Source organism: Pongo pygmaeus, chromosome 3 (genome assembly GCF_028885625.2).
Source record: "Pongo pygmaeus isolate AG05252 chromosome 3, NHGRI_mPonPyg2-v2.0_pri, whole genome shotgun sequence".
Taxonomy (NCBI): domain Eukaryota; kingdom Metazoa; phylum Chordata; class Mammalia; order Primates; family Hominidae; genus Pongo; species Pongo pygmaeus.
This window is the reverse complement of record NC_072376.2, coordinates 99,804,297-99,825,300: the sequence shown is the minus strand read 5'-3', so window position 1 is coordinate 99,825,300 and position 21,004 is coordinate 99,804,297. Positions and strand designations below refer to the sequence as shown.

General features: G+C 41.0%; 1 protein-coding gene across 1 annotated transcript in view; it reads left to right on the top strand.

The window, feature by feature from the left end:
- The first annotated feature begins 226 nt into the window (after positions 1 to 226).
- The window catches only part of HSD17B11 (hydroxysteroid 17-beta dehydrogenase 11), a 50,868-nt gene continuing 30,090 nt past the window's right edge, over positions 227 to 21,004 (top strand). Inside the window, exons 1-4 of the mRNA XM_054485860.2 lie at positions 227 to 879; positions 9,364 to 9,471; positions 16,340 to 16,471; positions 18,354 to 18,460. Of these exons, the coding sequence (XP_054341835.1) occupies positions 670 to 879; positions 9,364 to 9,471; positions 16,340 to 16,471; positions 18,354 to 18,460 (557 nt within the window). The 5' untranslated portion in view covers positions 227 to 669. The remainder of the gene's footprint in view (positions 880 to 9,363; positions 9,472 to 16,339; positions 16,472 to 18,353; positions 18,461 to 21,004) is intronic.

Below are 21,004 nucleotides of genomic sequence, written 5' to 3'. Positions count from 1 at the left end.
CCTGGGCTAAAGCGATTCCCGTGCCTCAGTCTCTCGAGTAGCTGGAACTACAGGCACGCGCCATGACGCCTGGCTAATTAAAAAAAAAATTAAGAGACTGGGGTCTCCCTGTGTTGTTCAGGCTGATCTCGAACTCCTGGGGTCAAGCGATCCTCCCGCCAGGGCTTCTCAAAGTGCCAGGATCACAGGCGAGAGCCGCCGCGCCCAGCGGCTCCCCCTATCTAGTGATAAGCAACCTTCAACTATGAAAGAAGCATCTGGCCTGCGGACACTGTCGGTTATCCTTGGAACTTATCCAATTTAGGAAAACAAGTGAGCAGCTAACCCTCCAAGGCCGGCTCACGACACCGGGAGAAAGTGGTGTAAAAGACAATCGCGGCCACACACCGCGTGGGGGCTGCGAGAAGCAGAACTAGGAAGCTTTGCTCCGGTCTGGACTTCGTCCCTCCCAGATCTCTGAGCTAGCAAGCACTGCAGCCCGAGCCAATTGCGAAAGACCAACAAAGCCCAGCCCAGCGGAAGGAACGGTTTCGGAGTTGTTTTTCTTTGATAAGGGAGCTCCTCCTTGCTCTCGCCCCTACTCTTTCTGGTGTTAGATCTAGCAACCCTCTAAAAGCAGTTTAGAGTGATTGGTAAAAAACACACCAAACGCTCGCAGCCACAAAAAGGATGAAATTCCTTCTGGACGTCCTCTTGCTTCTCCCGCTACTGATCGTCTGCTCCCTAGAGTCCTTCGTGAAGCTTTTTATTCCTAAGAGGAGAAAATCAGTCACCGGCGAAATCGTGCTGATAACAGGAGCTGGGCATGGAATTGGGAGACTGACTGCCTATGAATTTGCTAAACTTAAAAGCAAGCTGGTTCTCTGGGATATAAATAAGGTAACAGTGCTTACTATGTTTTACTTTCTGGTACCTTTAATTTGTGGACGTGTCTGCATTTTGCTGGCAACCACCCTTTACCTCATCTCTGCAAAGCAGGGAGGAAAAAAAAATTAGTATTGCCATCTTGCAGATGGGAGGGCATGAATTAATATGTTGTATGATCACATAATAAACAGACCTAGAGGTTATAAGAGTCCCAGTTACTGCCCCATTTGTAAATTGATCCCCATTTTTGCCCTAAGGATAACTCATAATTTTCTCCTGAACCTGATTTCATTGATCCCTCTATTTTAAAAATAGGGAAAAAGCAATCGTTTTAGCTATATATTAAAAGAGTAAGAAGCTTGTACCTATTAAGAGAAAGTCCTACTCACTGTTAATGAGATAAGTGGTTTAAAAGATAATACTCGCCGGTGGCTCACGCCTGTAATCCCAGCACTTTGGGAGGCCGAGGCAGGCGGATCACCAGATCAGGTGATCGAGACCATCCTGTCTAACACAGTGAAACCCCGTCTCTATTAAAAATACAAAAAAAAAATTAGCCGGGCGTGGTGGCGGGCGTCTGTAGTCCCAGCTACTGGGGAGGCTGAGGCAGGACAATGACGTGAACCGGGGAGGCGGAGGTTGCGGTGAGCCGAGATGGCGCCACCGCACTTCAGCCTGGGCGACAGAGCGAGACTCCGTCTCAAAAAAAAAAAAAAAGATTATACTCAACAGAAACCAATGCTACATTGCCATAGTTATTGCCAAAAGTAATTTTAAAAAGCATCTTTTCCAGGAGGCTGAGGTAGGGGGTTGCTTGAGCCTGGGAGGTGGAGCCTGCAGTGAGCTGTAAACGCCCCACTGCACTCCAGCCTGGGTGACAGAGTGAGACCCTGTCTCAAATTTTTTTTAAAAACATTTTTTTACCACGTTTGACCTGTGATACTGAAGGAGTGACGGGAAAGCATCTTTTAGTAAAAACAATAAAAGGGAAAAAAACTTTCAATGTAATTTTTTACCTAGGACAAGTGCAGGTGTGGCTTAGGGAGGAGAAGAGGACCTAGAATCCAATCTTTTATTTGACCTTTGGTAGATGAACAAAGGTGTTTCCAGAAGATACCTGATGGCCTGAAACGTTATCTATTACACACTAGTTGACATGCAATGCTGTAAACAATAATTCAAAGATGTGAAGTTAAATGAGGGTTAACCCAGTGAGTGGCTGATGAAGACAGCAGTCAACAAATAATGACTGTCTACTGCTTAGACATTAGTGACAGGGTGACAAACAGAAAATAAGGTTCCATGACCTCAGTCTAGTAGGGAAAATGGACATTAAGTAATTACAAGTGCAGGCTGGATGCAGTGGCTCACACTTGTAATCCCAGCACTTTTGGAGGCCGAGGCGGGCAGATCACCTGAGGTCAGGAGTTCAAGACCAGCCTGGCTAACATGGTGAAACCCCGTTTCTACCAAAAATACAAAAAATTAGTTGAGCATGGTGGTGTGCACTTGTAATCCCAGCTACTCAGGAGGCTGAGGTAGGAGAACTGCTTGAACCTGGGAGGCAGAGGTTGCAGTGAGCCGAGATCATGCCATTGCATTCCAGCTTGGGCAACAAGAGCGAAACTCTGCCTTAAAAATAAATTAATTAATTAAATTAAATTAAGAAATAAAAAATAAAGTAATTACAAGTGCAATGAAAAATACAACCCAGGTCCAGCCTGGACCAGCATGGTCAAGCTCTAGCATGGTGATATAGTCAGACACATCTGAGCTTTCATTTTCTGATTGGGTAACAGCTTTGTTCCTTTTCTGCAAAATGGATAAAATAACAATACCTACCTCAAAAGCCTGGCAGTATGATATGAGATAATGCACACAAAGCATTTAGCACAGTGTGGTATAAGGTAAACACACTGGAGTGTTAGTTCTTATTATTCCGTGACAAAGTGTGGTTTAAGCTAAAATTTAAATATATGTAAGAGTTAATGACTTCCAATGTCCAGTGCTGGTTTGTACAAAATTTTCTCTGATCTTCAGTGACATGCATTTATCCAACAAATATTTATTGAGTACCTATTATCTGTTAGGCACTGTTCTAATGCAGAACTGAGGATATAGCACTGAGGAAGACATGAGCCTCATAAGCTAGGGGCAGTATGCCACACTGTATAATAAAATGTATAATTGTTAGATAGTGTTAAGTATAAAGAAAAAAATAAAAGGTGAAAGTAGATAAAAGACTGTATATGGTGGGGAGGGTACGAGGGGAGTGTTGACTTTACAGTGGTGGCCAGGAAGGCCCCACTGAGATGGAGATAATTGAATCAAGATCAGAAGAAGCTGAGAGCACAGTGAGTCCTGCAGGGAGGGATAAGCAAATGCAAAGCCTGGCACAGACTGAGGGAAGGGAGAGAAGCACAAGAAAGGTCTAGATCTACTCTGTGCAACACAATGCTAGGTAGTAGCCCCTAGCCTCTTGTGGCTCTTGAGCCTTTCAAAATGTGGCCAGTCTGATTTGAGATGCACTGTGAGTGGAAATACACACTGGATTTTGCAGACTTAGTATGAAGAAAAGAATGTAGAATTTTGTGTTAATAATTTTTATATAGTATACGTGTTGAAATGATAATTACTTAGATATATTGGGTTAAATAAAATATACCACTAGATTGTTTTTTTTTTTGGTGTGACTGCCAGAAAGATTAAAATTATGTACATGGCTTGCATTATATTTCTATGAGACAGTACCGGTCTAGAGATTTAAGGGGCTGGAGCTACAGATGATAAAATTTCCTGTACTTTGGCTTTTTACTCTGGGGAGTCAATGAAGGGTTTTGAGGGTAATTCCTATTGAAGAGGATCCTCTGGCTGCTGGGCTTAGAAGAGATGTAAGAGGAGAAAAGATGAAAGGAACAAGTAAAGTAAGAGACTACTGTGATAATCCAGGCATGAGATGAAATGATGGGGACTGTTGAACCAGGTTGGCAGTAGTAGAGATTCGGAGTAATGGTCAGAAAAATTGAGGACAATGTAGTGAGTTTTTATTAGGTTAAATTAGTTTAATTTAAATAATCTGTATTTTATTTTGAGATTATATCCTTCCTACTTTTTGTGGGTAAAAAATATATTTGTTAATGAAATTACGTGATAACGTATGAGGGTCATTTTGTTAGTTTTGAGTGTCCTTATTTGGCCAAAAGTTTGGCAATACTAGTTCGGTATACACATTCCACTCTATTTTTCTTGCCGTTTTATAGATTTGAAATTATAGAAGTCTGAGAACCACTAAACCTGATTGGGAAAGGACAGGGTGGGGATTTGGAGCAGTCCAGGTAGCAGAAACTGGAGATGTGAAGCTCTTGGGCTGGTGAATACCTGGAGAATGAGGAAGAAAGTGGAGTGGTGTTTGATTGTTATGAGATCTAGCTGGACCGGCAGCAAGGGGCCAAACGGAGGGCCCTTTCACCTAGAGTACAATCTCTTAGATTCATCCATGTAATGAGGATAGCAATGTCCACATGTACCATATGTTAATTTAGGGAAGAATTAATGGTGGTGTCAGCTTTGTTGTTCCACTGAGACTGATAATGGGAATTATTCATTCTGCTTTATGATAATCTATCACTTCTTGACTATTCTCATTCCCATGCCTGGTTAGAATAGTTTGTAGCCAGGCATGGTGGCATGCTCCGGTAGCCCCAGCTACTCAGGAGGCTGAAGCAGCAGGATTGCTTGAGGCTGGGAGTTCTGGACTGTGGTGCGCTTTGCATGTCTGCATAAGTTCAGAATCAATATGGTAACCTCCTGGCAGTAGGCCTGAAGGAGACCAAGTTGTCTAAGGAGGGGTGAACCAGCCCAGGTTGGAAACTGGTCAGAGCTCTGGTGCTGTTCAGTAGTGGGATCACGCCTGTGAATAGCCACTGCACTCAGCCTGGGCAACAGGGAGACCCTTTCTCCTAAAATACTAGTTTGGAAAGAAAAATTTACAGTAAGTGGTGAGCATATAGTATATGCTCAAAGACTATTTATTGAATGAAAAACTGAATTAATGAATAACTGAAAGAATAATGGGAGGAATTTAAAAATTTTTTCAATTTTTAGTAATCAAGGTAATGGGTGTAAAGGTCTTAGTTGTAGCAATAGACAAACATATTTGAAAAAAGTTACCAAGGGAAATCTTGAAGAGTTATGAGCAATTGTACTGTGCTACAAAACATTTTAAAGGAAGAATTCATTTTTTCCTGAAGATCTGCTTATTTTTTATTTCTTACCAACTATCTACAGGGCACTGTCTGGAATTTTTTCTGGAGGAATTTAGAACTTAAATTTGTTGCACTGGCCGGGCGCAGTGGCTCACACCTGTAATCCCAGTTCTTTGGGAGGCCGAAATGGGAGGATCACTTGAGGCCAGGAGTTCAAGACCAGCCTGGGCAACATGGTGAAACCCCGTTTCTCCTAAAAATATAAAAATTAGACGGGCGTGGTGGCACATGCCTGTAATCCCAGCTACTAGGGAGGCTGAGGCAGGAGAATTGCTTGAACTGGGAAGGCAGAGGCTGCAGTGAGCTGAGATTACACCACTGCACTCCAGGCTGGGTGACAGAGCAAGACTCCATCTCGGAAAAAAAAAATGTTGCACAATTCAGAAGGTGTGGAAAGCAGACCAACCTAAATGAGGAAGACCAAGGAAACAGGGCAAAAGTGAGACAGCAGATGTGAAAGAAGGGTATCTTTGCCTCCACATAGTGGAGTGGTGGTTAGTCGCTTGGTGGTTACAGAAAGCCAACCAGTAATAAGCAAATCTCTGAAAACAGAATAAATGGGAAATAAATTTTTATTGTAAAATTTGTTCATGTAAGGAAATATATTTGTTCAAAAAAGAGAAAACCCAATCAATATCAATACAATATACTTTTTTTTTTTTTTTTTTGAGATGGAGTCTCCCACTGTCACCTGGGCGGGTGTGCGGTGGCAAAATCTTGGCTTGCTGCAACCTCTGCCTCCTGGGTTCAAGTGATTCTCCTGCCTCAGCCTCCCAAGTAGGTAGGATTACAGATGCCCACCACCACACCCAGCTAATTTTTTATATTTTTAGTAGAGGCAGGGTTTCACTATATTGGCCAGGCTGTTCCCAAAATCCTGACCTTGTGATCTGCCCACCTCAGCCTCCCAAAGTGCTGGGATTACAGGTGTAAGCCACCGTGCCTGGCCAATACAATATACTTTTAAAAAACTTTTTAAAATGTGGTAAAATATATGACATAACACACCATTTTAACCATTTCTGAGTGTACAGTTTAGTGGCATTAAGTACATTTACCTTATTATGCAGTGATCTCTTCTATTTCTCTCCAGAAGTTTTTCATCTTCCCAAGCTGAAAATCTGTACCCATTAAAACAATATATCTCCCCAGCCCTCTCTCTCCCCAGGGCCTGGCAACAACCATTCTATTTTCTGTCTCTATGAATATGATACTCTGGGTACTTCATATAAGTACACTCATATGGTATTTGTTTTTTGTGTCTGGCTTAGTTCATTTAGCATAATGAAGGTTGTACATGTAGCATGTGTCAGAAATTCATTCCTTTTTAAGGCTGAATAATATTCTATCATATGTGTATACAACATTAATAAAATATACTTGTAAAAGGAAATGCCAAAAGCTGCTGGTTAAGTATAGGAGAGCAAAATAAAGTTTACCTGAGATGTTGATGTCCCTTGAGGAATAAGAGTTCCTCATGAGAGTATACTACAGTTTGTGAGGGAGATTTCAGTAAAAGAAAAATACTGGGGGAACCTGCCCCCAATATTTCAATATATGTTCTTTCTATTTTCCATAAGTGTTGGCTGGCTGAGAAATAGAGACAGTATAAAGAGAGAAATTTTACAACTGGGCCACTGGGGGTGACATCACATATCGGTAGGACCGTGATGCCCCTGAGCCTCAAAACCAGCAAGTTTTTATTAGGAGTTTCGAAAGGGGAGGGGGTGTAAGAACAGGGAGTAGGTACAAAGATCACATGCTTCAAAGGGCAAAAAGCAGAACTACTGATAAGGGTCTATGTTCAGCGGTGCATGTATTGTCTTGATAAACATCTTAAACAACAGAAAACAGGGTTCGAGAGCAGAGAACTGGTCTGACCACAGATTTACCAGGGCAGAGTTTTTCCCCATCCTAATAAGCCTGATGGTACTGCAGGAGACCAGGGCGTATCTCAGTCCTTATCTCAACCGCATAGGATGGACATTCCCAGAGCGGCCATTTATAGACCTCCCCCTAGGAATGCATTCCTTTCCCAGGGTATTAATATTAATATTCCTTGCTAGGAAAATAATTTAGTGATATCTCTCCTACTTGCACGTCCGTTTATAGGCTGTCTGCAAGAAGAAAAATATGGCTCTTTTTGCCTGACCCCACAGGAGTCAGACCTTATGGTTGTCTTCCCTTGTTTCCTAAAAATCGCTGTTATTCTGTTCTTTTTCAAGGTGCACTGATTTCATATTGTTCAAACACACGTTTTACAATCAATTTTTACAGTTAACACAATTTGTACAGTTAACAGTGGTCCTGAGGTGACGTACATCCTCAGTTTATGAAGATAACAGGATTAAGAGATTACAGGCTTAAGAAATTATAAAAGTATTACTTGGGCACTGATAAATGTCCATATTAAAATGAAATCTTCACAATTTGTGTTCTCTGCTGTGGCTCCAGCCAGTCCCTCCATTCGGGGTCCCTGACTTCCCACAGCAGAAAAAGAACTTGTTTTCCTTTATTATGATAACAGGCTCACTACACAAGCTACTAATTCTCCCCATAGCTGTCCAGACTTGGCCTTTCAACATTAGTTGCCATTTACAAATGTGTACACTGATTCACCATCCTCTCTGTGGATAAATGTATGAGTCCTCCTAGGGTCTGCCCATTAGTGCATTAGTTGACAATTATTAGGTTGATGCAAAAGTAATTGCAGTTTTTGTCATTAAAATAATGGCAAAAATAGCAATTACTTTTCCACCAACCTAATACTTGGCCTGCAGAGTGCACAGACTAGATCTTAATCCAAAATATCTTTTGAGACATTTTCTTAAAAGTTAAAAAAAAAAGGCAAAAATTGGCCAAAAGCAAACAAGCAAAGGTAACAACAACAACAACAACAAAAAACCCCAATGGTATGATCCTAAACTTAAATTGACTCAAAATTGGCACCCCAAATTGGACTAATCACCCCTTTTCCTCAAATCTGCTGTCATCTCTGTCTGACACGTGGCAGCATGATCTTGCCAGCTACCAAAACTAGAAAGCAAAGATGTCAGATGTGGCTCCTCCCCATCCTTCCTCATCTACTCACCAAGTCTTACTGATTTTACCTTCTAAACATATATTTTAAAGGATATTCTTTCCTCTACATTTTTTCTACTAGTGCCACAATTCAAGTTTGTGTCATCTATTACGTGAATCACTGTAACTGCCTCTCAGTTTTTTCTTCCTCCAGCGTTGACCCCTAAAATCCACCCTCCATACATCAGCCAAAATAATCAATACGACACATAAACCTGACTCTGTAATTTAACCAGTGGCTCCTCATTCATTTTTTGATAAATCTTAATATGACATGTGGGACCTTAATCTGAACTTCTGCTGGCCTTGAACTTAATGATCCATCCAATAACACTGATCCTACTAGTGGTTTCCACAAGACCAATCTTCTATCTGTCACTGCCCACACCCTGCCTGATGTGTCCTTTCGCCCTGGGGAAAGCAAGTGAAAGGGTATGGCAAACCACTGCTGGAATTGTATTGTGTGCCCCTCTGTGTTCCCATAACTCCCTGTATAGAACTCTGCTGTGATACTCATCACAATGTATTAGGTTGAAACTGCCAATATTCAATCCTTTATTATCAAAACAACAACAGTATTATGTGGTCCTACTTAACTATGATACTTATGTTTCTTTCTACTACACAGAGAACTTCTTGGGGTTGGGACTCTACCTCATTCATATTTGTGTCAAGGTTTTTCTAAGCTCAGTGAATATGACCTTCACATTAAAATGCTGAAAGAACGAATGGTTTAATGAACTGTAGTTAACTCATTATTTCTTTTGCAGCCAGTTAGCTGACGTCCATGAATAGTTTTTAATGACATGGAAAAAAGCTTAATGTTGTATTTTTTAAAGCCTGATATGGAATACACAGAGATACCAACATTCACAAAGTATTCAAAGTTCATAAATATAAAAACCAGTATTTTAAGATTTTTATCTTCTTTTAAGAAGCTTGCTTTAAATTCAGTTCCAAATAAAAGAAGCTAGTTAAAATACTAAAAGCAACATGTGCCTATATACCTGCCAAAAATGTGTTGTTACCATCTTGCCCAATTCAAATGGAAAGAATCTCACTACTTTTTAAAAATTATTTTTAATTATTTTCAGCTGTCGATATAATATGCTCATATCAATTATTACCTTGCCCTCTTTGTTTTTTCTAGCATGGACTGGAGGAAACAGCTGCCAAATGCAAGGGACTGGGTGCCAAGGTTCATACCTTTGTGGTAGACTGCAGCAACCGAGAAGATATTTACAGCGCTGCAAAGAAGGTGAAATGTTGTGTTTAGTTAGAATCATATCATGTTAGAGCTAGAAGGTGTTTTGGAGATGACCCAGTCTGTATGTGATATAGATGAAGTACCTGAGAAATGTTGTTATTTGACCAAGGTTATAGAACTAGCTCATAGCAAACCCAAAACTAGAACCGAGAACTGAAGTTCTCAAATATTAGTATGTTCTGGAATTTTCCAGGGAGTTGTTAAAAATATATATATATACTCTTGGGCTTCACTTCCAGAGATTTTCTTTCAGTAGGTTGAAGGCAGGGCCTCAAATGCACCCTATCCACCCTGCATCCCATGCACCTTCACCTCACCCATGATTCTCATATAGGTAACTATCCCTGGATGACACTTGCAGAATTGCTGACCGGGTCTTCTGAAGCCCATTCATAGAATTGGGTTAGAAAGTTACAATAAAGCTATTCTTTATCAGGTTTTTATTGTAGATAGATCTATTTCTTTTCTTTTCTCTCTTTTTTTTTTTTTTTGAGATGGGGGTCTCACTCTGTCACCCAGGTTAGAGTGCAGTGGCATGATCTCGGTTCATTGCAACCTCCACCTCCCAGAATCAAGCAATCCTACCACCTCAGCCTCCCAAGTAGCTGGGACCACAGGTGTGTGCCACCACACTCAGCTAATTTTTTGTATTTTTGGTAGAAAACGGGGTTTCACCATGTTGCCCAGACTGATCTCGAACTCCTGAGCTCAGGGGATCCACCCACCTCGGCCTCCCAAAGTGCTGGGATTATAGGCGTGAGCCGCACTCCCAGCAGTTCTATTTCTATAAAGCATTATTTGCCTCTTCTAGATACAATTGAGATGTGCTGTATATAATGCGGTTTCACTCTGAACGCATTGTCACTTGTACCTGTTAACTAATACCTTAATGGCAGCAAGGTCATCAGAATTACCTGGGCAGATTCCTTAAAATACACATTCCTGGACCTTACCGCTGGATATTCTAATTCAGTGCAGTATAAAGAGTGTGATTCAGCAAGACTTGAGAACCTCTTTGTTTATGGAATTTTAGATTTGAGTTTTTTTTTTTTTTTTGAAATGGAGTCTCATTCTGTTGCTCAGGCTGGAGTGCAGTGGCGTGATCTCGGCTCACTGCAAGCTCCGCCTCCCGGGTTCACAAGCGATTCACCTGCTTCAGCCTCCCGAGTAGCTGTGATGATTACAGGCACGCGCCATCATGCCTGGCTAATTTTTGTGTTTTTGTAGAGATGGGGTTCACTATGTCGGCCAGGCTGGTCTGGTCTGGAACTCCTGATCTCAAGTGATCCACCCTCCTTGGCCTCCCAAAGTGCTGGGATTACACGCGTAAGCCACCACACCCGGCCTGAGTTCTTTTTTTTTTTTTTTTTTTTGAGATGGAGTCTGGCTCTAGCTTTGTCGCCCAGGCTGGAGTGCAGTGGCGCGATCTCGGCTCACTGCAAGCTCCGCCTCCCGGGTTCACCCCGTTCTCCTGCCTCAGCCTCCAGAGTAGCTGGGATTACAGGCGCCTGTCACCACGCTCGGCTAATTTTTTTGTATTTTTAGTAGAGACGGGATTTCACCGTGTTAGCCAGGATGGTCTCGATCTCCTGACCTCGTGATCCGCCCGCCTCTGACTCCAAAAATGCTGGGATTACAGGCGTGAGCCACCGCGCCTGGCCCATTATCAGATATTTTGAAGTAGCTATTTTGAGGTGGCCATTTTAGTATCAGAACTTTTTTTCTTTCTTTTTTTTTTTTTTAGACAGAGTCTTGCTCTGTTGCCCAGGCTGCAGTGTGGTGGCGTGATCTTGGCTCACTGCAACCTCCGCCTCCTGGGTTCAAGCAATTCTCCTGCCTCAGCCTCTCGAGTAACTGGGATTACAGGTGCCTGCCACCACACATGGCTAATTTTTGTATTTTTAGTAGAGACAGGATTTCACCATGTTAGCCAGGATGGTCTCAATCTCCTGACCTCGTGATCCGCCTGCCTTGGCCTCCCAAAGTGCTGGGATTTGTATATTTCTTAATAATGAAAGCAAGCTGAGAATCAGATATTTTGAAGTAGCTATTTTGAGGTGACCATTTTAGTGTCAGAACTTTTTTTCTTTTCTTTTTTTTATTTGAGACAGAGTCTCGCTCTGTTGCCCAGGCTGGAGTGTAGTGGCGTGATCTTGGCTCACAGCAACCTCCGCCTCCTGGGTTCAAGCAATTTTCCTGCCTCAGCCTCTCAAGTAGCTGGGATTACAGGCAGATACCTGTAATATATATATACAGGTGGATAAATATTATATATTTATATATTATATAAAAAATATATAATATATATTATATATAATATATTATAAATATATATAATAATAATTATAATAATATAAATATTGTATATATATCCAGGAATCTGCCCAGGTAATTCTGATGACCTTGCTGCCATTAAGGTATTTAGTTAGGTACAAGCGAGAATGCATTCAGAGTGAAACCCCATTATATACAGCACATCTCAATTGTATCTAGAAGAGGCAAATAATGCTTTATAGAAATAGATCTGCTGGGAGCGTGGCTCACACCTATAATCCCAGCACTTTGGGAGGCCGAGGTGGGTGGATCCCCTGAGCTCAGGAGTTCCAGATCAGCCTGGGCAACATGGTCACCTGAAGTCAGGAGTTCAAGACCAGCCTGGCCAACATGGTGAAACCCCATCTCTATAAAAATACAAAAATTAGCTGGGTGTGATGGCATGTGCCTGTAATCCCAGCTACTTGGGAGGTTGAGGCAGGAGAATCACTTGAACCTGGGAGGCGGAGTTTGTAGTGAGCTGAGATTGTGCCACTGCACCCCAGCCTGGACAACAGAGCAAGACACCATCTCAAAAAAAAAAAAAATATATATATATATATATATACATACATACACACAAAACATGTTCTCTCTTATTTGAGAGAGCTAAAAATTAAAATAATTGAACTCTTGGAGATAGAGAGTAGAAGGATGGTTACCAGAGGCTGGGAAGGATAGAGGTGGTGTAGGGAAGAAGTAGGGATGGTTAATGGGTACCAAAAAAATAGAACAAATAGGTTACTCTGGTTGCGCTGCCTGTGAGTTAGCCCTGCTCTGCAAGGAGCAGCCATAAAGAATTTTTTGTTAGTAAAAATAATTAATAATAATTTAATTGTACATTTTAAAATAACTAAAAGAGTATAATTAGATTGTTTGTAACACAAAGGATAAATGCTTGAGGGGATAGATACCTGATTTACCCTGATGTGATAATTATGCACTGCATGCCTGTATCAAAATGTCTCATGTAACCTTGAATATATACACTACTATATACCCACAAAAATTTAAAAACAAAATTAATACAAAAAAATACAAAACAGACATTCATATCCTGGGGAGATAATAGGCAATGATGAAGAAAGAGTCAAGAGTGTCTGGGAAAATCCTTTGATAATATAAAATAGTATATAGGTATAAATGGTGTTGATCAGGGTCAAAAAACTTAGCTTGACACTTTACTAACATAAATATAATCTGATGAAATTCAATTCTGACTGAAGAGCCTTCAGCATGGCACATTGATGCCCTACAGGAGTACTGATAGACCTTTGCCTATGGCCTCCTTTCTGTTTGAGGTGGCTTGTCTTGGGCTCTGAGGTCAGACAGATGTGGGAGAGTCCCAGCTCCATCTTTTAATAGCCATGTGACCTTGGATATGAAACTCAACCATTCTGTTTCATGTTTTCATCTTTAAAGTGAGCATATAAGAATTGCTGTCTCATTGAGTTACTGTGAGAATTCAATAAGAAAAATAATGAAATCATGTAAATGCATAACAAAGTAAAAGCCCCCCAAAGGCTATTTGCCACTTTTCCCTCAGTCCCCCAACACACTGTAGCACTATCTCTAAATAATGATAACTCTGTCAATAGAGCTAGCTTTTATTTGAAACACAATGTATAACAAAATGCATTAGGACGCTAGGGTCTATCCACGCAAAAATCTTAGTTGCTTATAGAACCATAAAAATCTCATATAAGGTATTTTTGCATTGCTACCCCTTGGAATTATGTTACTCCAATCTTATAAAAAGTAGAGCTTAAGCATCAAGATTCTATGTTCTTTCTTAGTTGAAGAGATAGTTATTGATTATATTCGAGTCCAGAAGATATAACAATTATTTTGAAAAAAGTTACATTACCTGTAATCGTTCCCTTTTGAGTATAGTCTTTTTTTTTTTTGAGACAGAGTCTTGCTCTGTTGCCCAGGCTGGAGCACAGTGGCGCAATCTCAGCTCACTGCAACCTCCGCCTCCCAGGTTCAGGCGATTCTCCTGCCTCAGCCTCCTGAGCAGCTGGGATTACAGGTGCACGCCACCACGCCCAGCTAATTTTTGTACTTTTAGTAGAGAATGGGTTTCACCATGTTGGTCAGGCTGGTCTTGAACTCCTGACCTCATGATCCGCCTGCCTCAGCCTCCCAAAGTGCTGGGATTACAGGTGTGAGCCACCATGCCCCGCCTACAAATAGTCTTTTTTTAAAAATATTTTTCTTTCTTTTGAGACAGACTCTTGCTCTGTCGCCCAGGCGGGAGTGCAATGGTGCAGTCTCAGCTCACTGCAACCTCCACCTCCCAGGTGCAAGCAATCCTCCCAGTTCAGCCTTCCGAGTAGCTGGGACTACAGGCACCCACCACCACACCCACCTAATTTTTGTGTTTTCAATAGAGATGTAGTTTCACCATGTCGATCAGGCTGGTCTTGAACTCCTGGCCTCCAGTGATCCACCCACCTTGGCCTCCCAAAGTGCTGGGAATATAGATGTGAGCCACCATGCCCAGCCTACAAATAGTCTTTACAGTCCAGTGGATGCCTTCTGTTGCTCTTAGCAGCTGGCCTTGTTCTTTTGTTTATATTTCCTCAACTGAAATCATTTCACCAATGATAGCTGCAACAACCTTTGAAATCTGGCCATAAGGGTTTACATAAGCCCTTCCACATAACCATTTTAATTTCTCAAATGTTCTTCCTTCTGGATCAATACCAAAATAGAATATTCAAGAGAAAACACACATACCACGCATATATATTAGAAAAACACACATATGTATTTTTATATTATTTACCTTATATTTATATTTCTATATTTTGGGTTTTTTTAATTTGTTTTTTGGGTTTTTTTTTTTTTTTTTTTTTGAGACAAAATCTCGCTCTGTCACCCAGGCTGGAACACAGTGGCACGATCTCAGCTCACTGCAACCTCTGCCTCCTGGGTTTAAGCGATTCTTCTGCCTCACCCTCTGGAGTAGCTGGGATTACAGGCGTGCACCACCATGCCCGGCTAATTTTTGTATTTTTAGTAGAGATGGGGTTTCACCATGTGGGTCAGGCTGGTCTCCAATTCCTGACCTCAAGTGATCTGCCCGCCTCGGCCTCCCAAATGCTGGGATTAGAGGCGTGAGCCACCTCACTTGGCCGATATTTCTATATTAAGTACCCTCATAGACACCTGAGCAGGTCAAGAAGAGAACCTTAAAACATGTTACTTGTAGACAAGTATAAATGGTTTTGAAATAATGATAATGATAGTAATAGCAGTTTACTGTGTGTACTAGATACAGTGTTAGCTCCTTTACATGCATTATTTCATTTGTTTCCACAACGACTCACAAGGAACTTGTATTAGTATCTCTATTTTGCAGAGGAAGAATTGAAGTTTTAAGAGGTTAAGTAACTTGGGTCAAGGTCCAACAGTGACTGGCAGAGCCCAAACTCAAGGTCCAAGGAAACCACTCTTCACCCTTAAGCCTACTGCCACCTAATGGAGAGCGATTGAACAACAGAACAGAAAATAAACAGAAATAAAGAAATAGAAAATGTGGCCAGCTTAATAGTGTAATCAGTTTTCCACAATTCTCTGTAGTAGTCCCTGATTTTGCCACATTAGTTTTACTTTTATTTTTTGAGACGGAGGTTCGCTCTTGTTGCCCAGGCCGGAGTGCAATGGCGCGATCTCAGCTCACCGCAACTTCCGCGTCTCAGGTTCAAGCGATTCTCCTGCCTCAGCCTCCTGAGTAGCTGGGATTATAGGCGCCCGCCACCATGTACAGCTAATTTTGTATTTTTAGTAGAGACAGGGTTTCTCCATGTTGGTCATGCTGGTCTCGAACTCCCGACCACAGGTGATCCACCCTCCTCGGCCTCCCAAAATACTGGGATTACAGGCGTGAGCCACCGCACCCAGCCTAATTTAATTTTTTTTGCTTACCTTTTGAAGTAATGTTTTAAAAAAATGCTACTTAGCCAAATGCCTCTTGATCTATAGTCAATAGAACTAAGTCAAGAGACTAAATTGCAAAAGAAAATTTCCACCTGATACACTTGAAGACAGACCTATTTTGGACATAAGTGCGTAAAATAAAAAGGACTTTTTTCCCCTGTTGACACATGGATTGCAAAATCACTTTTATCCAGATCTAGCAGAAAAACAATAGTCATTGCGTACAAGACAGGAACGGTGACTCATGCCTGTAATCCCAGCACTTTGGGAGGCTGAGGTGGGCAGATCACTTGAGATCAGGAGTTCGAGACTAGCCTAGCCAACATGGTGAAATCCAATCTCTACTAAAAATATAAAAATTAGCCAGGTGTGGCGTGGTTGCATGAGCCTTCAGTACCTGCTACTTGGGAAGCTGAGACCGGAGAATCGCTTGAACCCAGGAGGTGGAGGTTGCAGTGAGCCAAGATTTCGCCACTGTACTGCAGCCTGGGCAACAGAGCAAGAATCTGTCTCAAAAAAAAAAAAAAAAAAATAGCCATTGTGTATAAACTTACCTTCATACCTCTTAATGAATTTACTTTTCTTATTTTATTTTTTGAAGGTGAAGGCAGAAATTGGAGATGTTAGTATTTTAGTAAATAATGCTGGTGTAGTCTATACATCAGATTTGTTTGCTACACAAGATCCTCAGATTGAAAAGACTTTTGAAGTTAATGTACTTGCACATTTCTGGGTGAGTATGGCTTCTTTTACAAAAATATTCCTTTTGAAAATCCCAAAGATTAAGGTGGGGCTTTCAGCAGACATAAGGAAGTATTAAATCAATGCTAAAGTTTTCTCCAGGCACCAGGGATAACATTATACAAAGAGATCATTTTTCATGCTATGACCAAATTCTATCATTCTTCCTCACTGACAATATTAATAATAACAATAATAAATTAATAATAAATGTCAGGTTTTGTATATGTTTTAATTCTAAGCTAGGTTCTCACATTTCTGTGTGATCCTATTTAGAGATAAAGAAAGGAGTTGGGGACCATCTGAGTCATCGTCTGTGATTTTATAAAGGTGAATCCAGTTTGCTTTCAGATTCTCTTTTTTCTTTTTTAGACAGGGTCTCACTCTGTTGCCAAGGCTGGAGTGCAGTGATGCGATCTCATCTCACTGCAGCCCCAACTTCCCAGGCTCAAGTGATCCTCCCACCTCAGCCCCCTCAAGTAGCTGGGACTACAGGCATTAACATGCCCAGCTAATTTTTGTATTTTTAGTAGAGATGGGGTTTCACCATGTTGCCCAGGCTGGTGTTGAACTCCTGGACTCAAGTGATCCACCTGCCTCAGCCTCCCAAAGTGCTGGGATTACAGGCATGAGCCACTGCCCTGGCTTTCAATTTTGCATGAGGCTCAGGCCTCATGTTATTTCCTGGCCCTAAAATTGCAAACCTTATTGTGAACCTCACCACTGAAGGTCTTAAGTTATATATATGTACATATGCCATGTGTGTTTCTAAAGTCTCCAAATATTGCCCAAATAGCCAGTTCTTAAAAAGGCCCCTCAAAGTTTTCTTGGATGTGAGTTTGGGATGACTAATCGCAAAAGAATATTGGGGTTGATAAAAATGCAGTGTTGTTTTATGCTAATATTCCCAAGTTATTGACATATATCTTTATGTTTTGTGTTTGTTCAAATATAGGTTACTGTCTCTTTTTTTTGTTGTTTAGAGACAGGGTCTCTCTGTGTTGCCCAGGCTGGAGTGCAGTGACGTGATTTTGGCTCACTTCAGCTTCAGCTTCCTGGGCTCAAATGATCTTCCCACCTCGGCCCCCCTAGTAGCAGGGACTACAGGAGTACACCACCATGCCCAGCAAGTTTTTGTATTTTTTGTGGAGATGAGGTTTTGCCATGTTGCACAGGCTGATCTCGAGCTCCTGGGTTCGAGTGATCCTTCTGGCTCAGCCTCCCAAAGTGCTGGGATTACAGGTGTGAGCCACTGCCCTTGGCTGGGTATTATCTTACTTGTTTCTTCATCCCAAGCATCAACAAGAAGAGGTGGAGGGCTGAGGAACATAAAAATTTAGCAATTTTTTTTTTTAAACAGTCTCACTCTGTCACCCAGGCTGGAGCACAGTGGCATGATCTTGGCTCACTGCAACCTCCACCTCCTGGGTTCAAGTGATTCTCCTGCCTCAGCCTCCCCAGTAGCTGGGATTACAGGTACCTGCCACCATGACCAGCTAATTTTTGCATTTTTAGTAGAAGTGGTGTATTACCATGTTTCCCAGGCTGGTCTTGAACTCCTGGGCTCAAGCAGTCCACCTGCCTTGGCCTCCCAAAGTGCTGGGATTACAGGCATGAGCCACCACACCTGGCTGAATTTAGCAATTTAAATGAGATGGATTCTCAAAGCTTTCAGTAGCCATTGTTTTGCTCAGGTTTTCTAATGTGGGCATCATATCCAGTCACCTTATTATTACTGCATTTGTCAGTTTAGGTTTTTTTCATTTATGACAGGATTAATGTTTAAAAATATACTTTTGTTTCAAAATATTCCCAATGGGTCTGTGAGTCTGAAATACAGTATTTTTTTCTCTTTTAATAAAAACTATTTGTAGACTACAAAGGCATTTCTTCCTGCAATGATGAAGAATAACCATGGCCATATTGTCACTGTGGCTTCGGCAGCTGGACACGTTTCAGTCCCCTTCTTACTGGCTTACTGGTATGTGAATATGTGTTTCCTTCATTGGTTCTTATGCTTACCTTGTGTGTGAGATTTCTTACCCTGTCTAATGAGAACTCTCTTTATAATCATAAGAGACTTGAAGTTTTCCAGTCTATTATTGAGAGTTGTCAAAAAATAAGCAGAAAGAGTTGCACAAAGTCTCTTGTCTAACAGCATTATCAATCATTAATCCCCTTCTAGAGGACCCTGCTAGAGGTGGCAGCCGGAAATATATTCAGTTATGAGCCAACCACTTTTAAAACATTTCTCATCTCTTTTAACAGCAAGAAATTACACAACAAGAACAATAATTAGTATTAATTATTAACATTTGTAACAAAATTTAATATTAATAATTTTTAATATTAATAAAAATGGGTAAATTTTTGCAGAAATGAAATCAGAGTGAGAGAGAGAGAATATTAGTCATAGGTGGGTGATTTTTTTTTTTTTTTTTTTTTTTGAGACGGAATCTGGCTCTGTCGCCCAGGCTGGAGTGCAGCGGCGCGATCTCGGCTCACTGCAAGCTCCACCTCCCGGGTTCATGCCATTCTCCTGCCTCAGTCTCCCAAATAGCTGGGACTACAGGTGCCTGCCACCACGCCCAGCTACTTTTTTTGTATTTTTAGTAGAGACAGGGTTTCACCATGTTAGCCAGGGTGGTCTTGATCTCCTGACCTCGTGATCTGCCCGCCTTGGCCTCCCAAAGTGCTGGGATTACAGGCGTGAGCCACCACGCCCAGCCCAGTGATTTGTTTTTATACAACTTGCATTTGCAAGGATATATAACAAACTGTTTTATTCTCATCACACCTAAAAAGTGGTTATTCTTAGGTAATGACAAGTAATTAAGTGATCTTTATTTTGTTCTTTTTGCTCATCTGTATTTTCTTTCTTTCTTCCTTCCTTTCTTTCCTTTTTTCTCTTTCTTTTTTTTTTCTGAACATATATTTTCAAATATTAGTTTTCTAATAGTGGGATTTTAAACATTAAAAGAATCCAAACAAGGGAATTGTTTTTTAAAAAAATTGTAATGGTTATCCACTTAAAAAACTATGCTCTTGGAATAACTGAAAAACTTGAAATAGCAGTTCACAGTGACCCTATACTCTACTGGGGAGATCAGTGAGGCCACTGCATCTAGGATGATTCTACTGGTTACACACACCTTACCAATTCTTGGCTGTATTTTATGTTTTATTGAATACTTATTGTATGTTTCAGCAAATAAGAACTTTTAAAATGTTTAATGATGATTGTGTAAATATATTTGCATATATAATATAATGCTCAAATTTGTTTTCTCCTTTGGAATTAAATATCTAAATTCTAAAAACATGGATATAGTTGTATATGTAGCTATAGATATGTGTGCAAATATGTAGACACAGGCATAGGTGGGTAATTTGTTTTTATTCAACTTGCATTTGCAAGGATATATAACACCTAAATCACACCTAAAAAGTGGTTATTCTTAGGTAATGGCAAGACAAGTAATTAAGGGATTTATATTTTGTTCTTTTTGCTCATCTATATTTTTTTCCTTTCTTCCTTCCTTTCCTTCTTTCTCTTTTTTTTCTGAACATATATTTTCATATATTAGTTTTCTAATAGTTTTAAAAATAAATACAGACTTGGGGCTGGGCATGGTGGCTCATGCCTGTAATCCCAGCATTTTGGGAGGCCAAGGAGGGTAGATCACCTGGGGTCAGGAGTTCGAGACCAGCCTGGCCAACACAGTGAAACCCCCATCTCTACCAAAAAATACAAAAATTAGCTGGGCGTGTTGGCATACACCTGTAGTCCCAGCTACTCACGAGGCTGAGGCAGGAGAACTGCTTGAACCTGGGAGGCAGAGGTTGCAGTGAGCTGAGATCATGCCACTGCACTCCAGCCTAGGCAACAGAGTGAGACCGTGTCTCAAAAATAAATAAATAAATAAGTAAATAGATAGATTAAATATAGACTTGGACTGAATTTTCCAAAAAAAGATGAAATAACTGGTGAAGCAGTCACAGAACAGACCTATGGTGTCAAGATTGTATATTGTCTCTTTTAGAGCCAGTTTAAGTTAGGTGATTACCCCCAGCCATCAAGGGCTAATAAAATATGACATTTATTTCACTTCCTTGATGAAAGATATTTACAGGTGCTATCCCCCTCCCGCAATCCCAGCCCCCGCAACTACTACACCACACCCTCCTAGCTCACCCCCAGCCTCTTATCTTAGTTGCCAGGCACTGAGATAGGCAAAGAGGATCAGAGAACCCAGCAGGGCAGTGAGCCCTGTCATGCTGCTTCTTCTGTTTGCACAATGAACACTATAACTCTTTGGGTTCTGCCTTCATTCTGTTTAACTGTGTGTTTCGCATTGAAAACCAAGAGAAAAATGTGCTTTTTGTGAGAAACAAATTTATCTTCGTGATAAGTGGTGATGTTTTCAGCAGAAATAAAGGTTTTCATAAGGTACTGTCAAAACAGGGATGACACACACAGTTGTGCAGATTGTGCACTACACAATTCTACCATGCTATATTCACA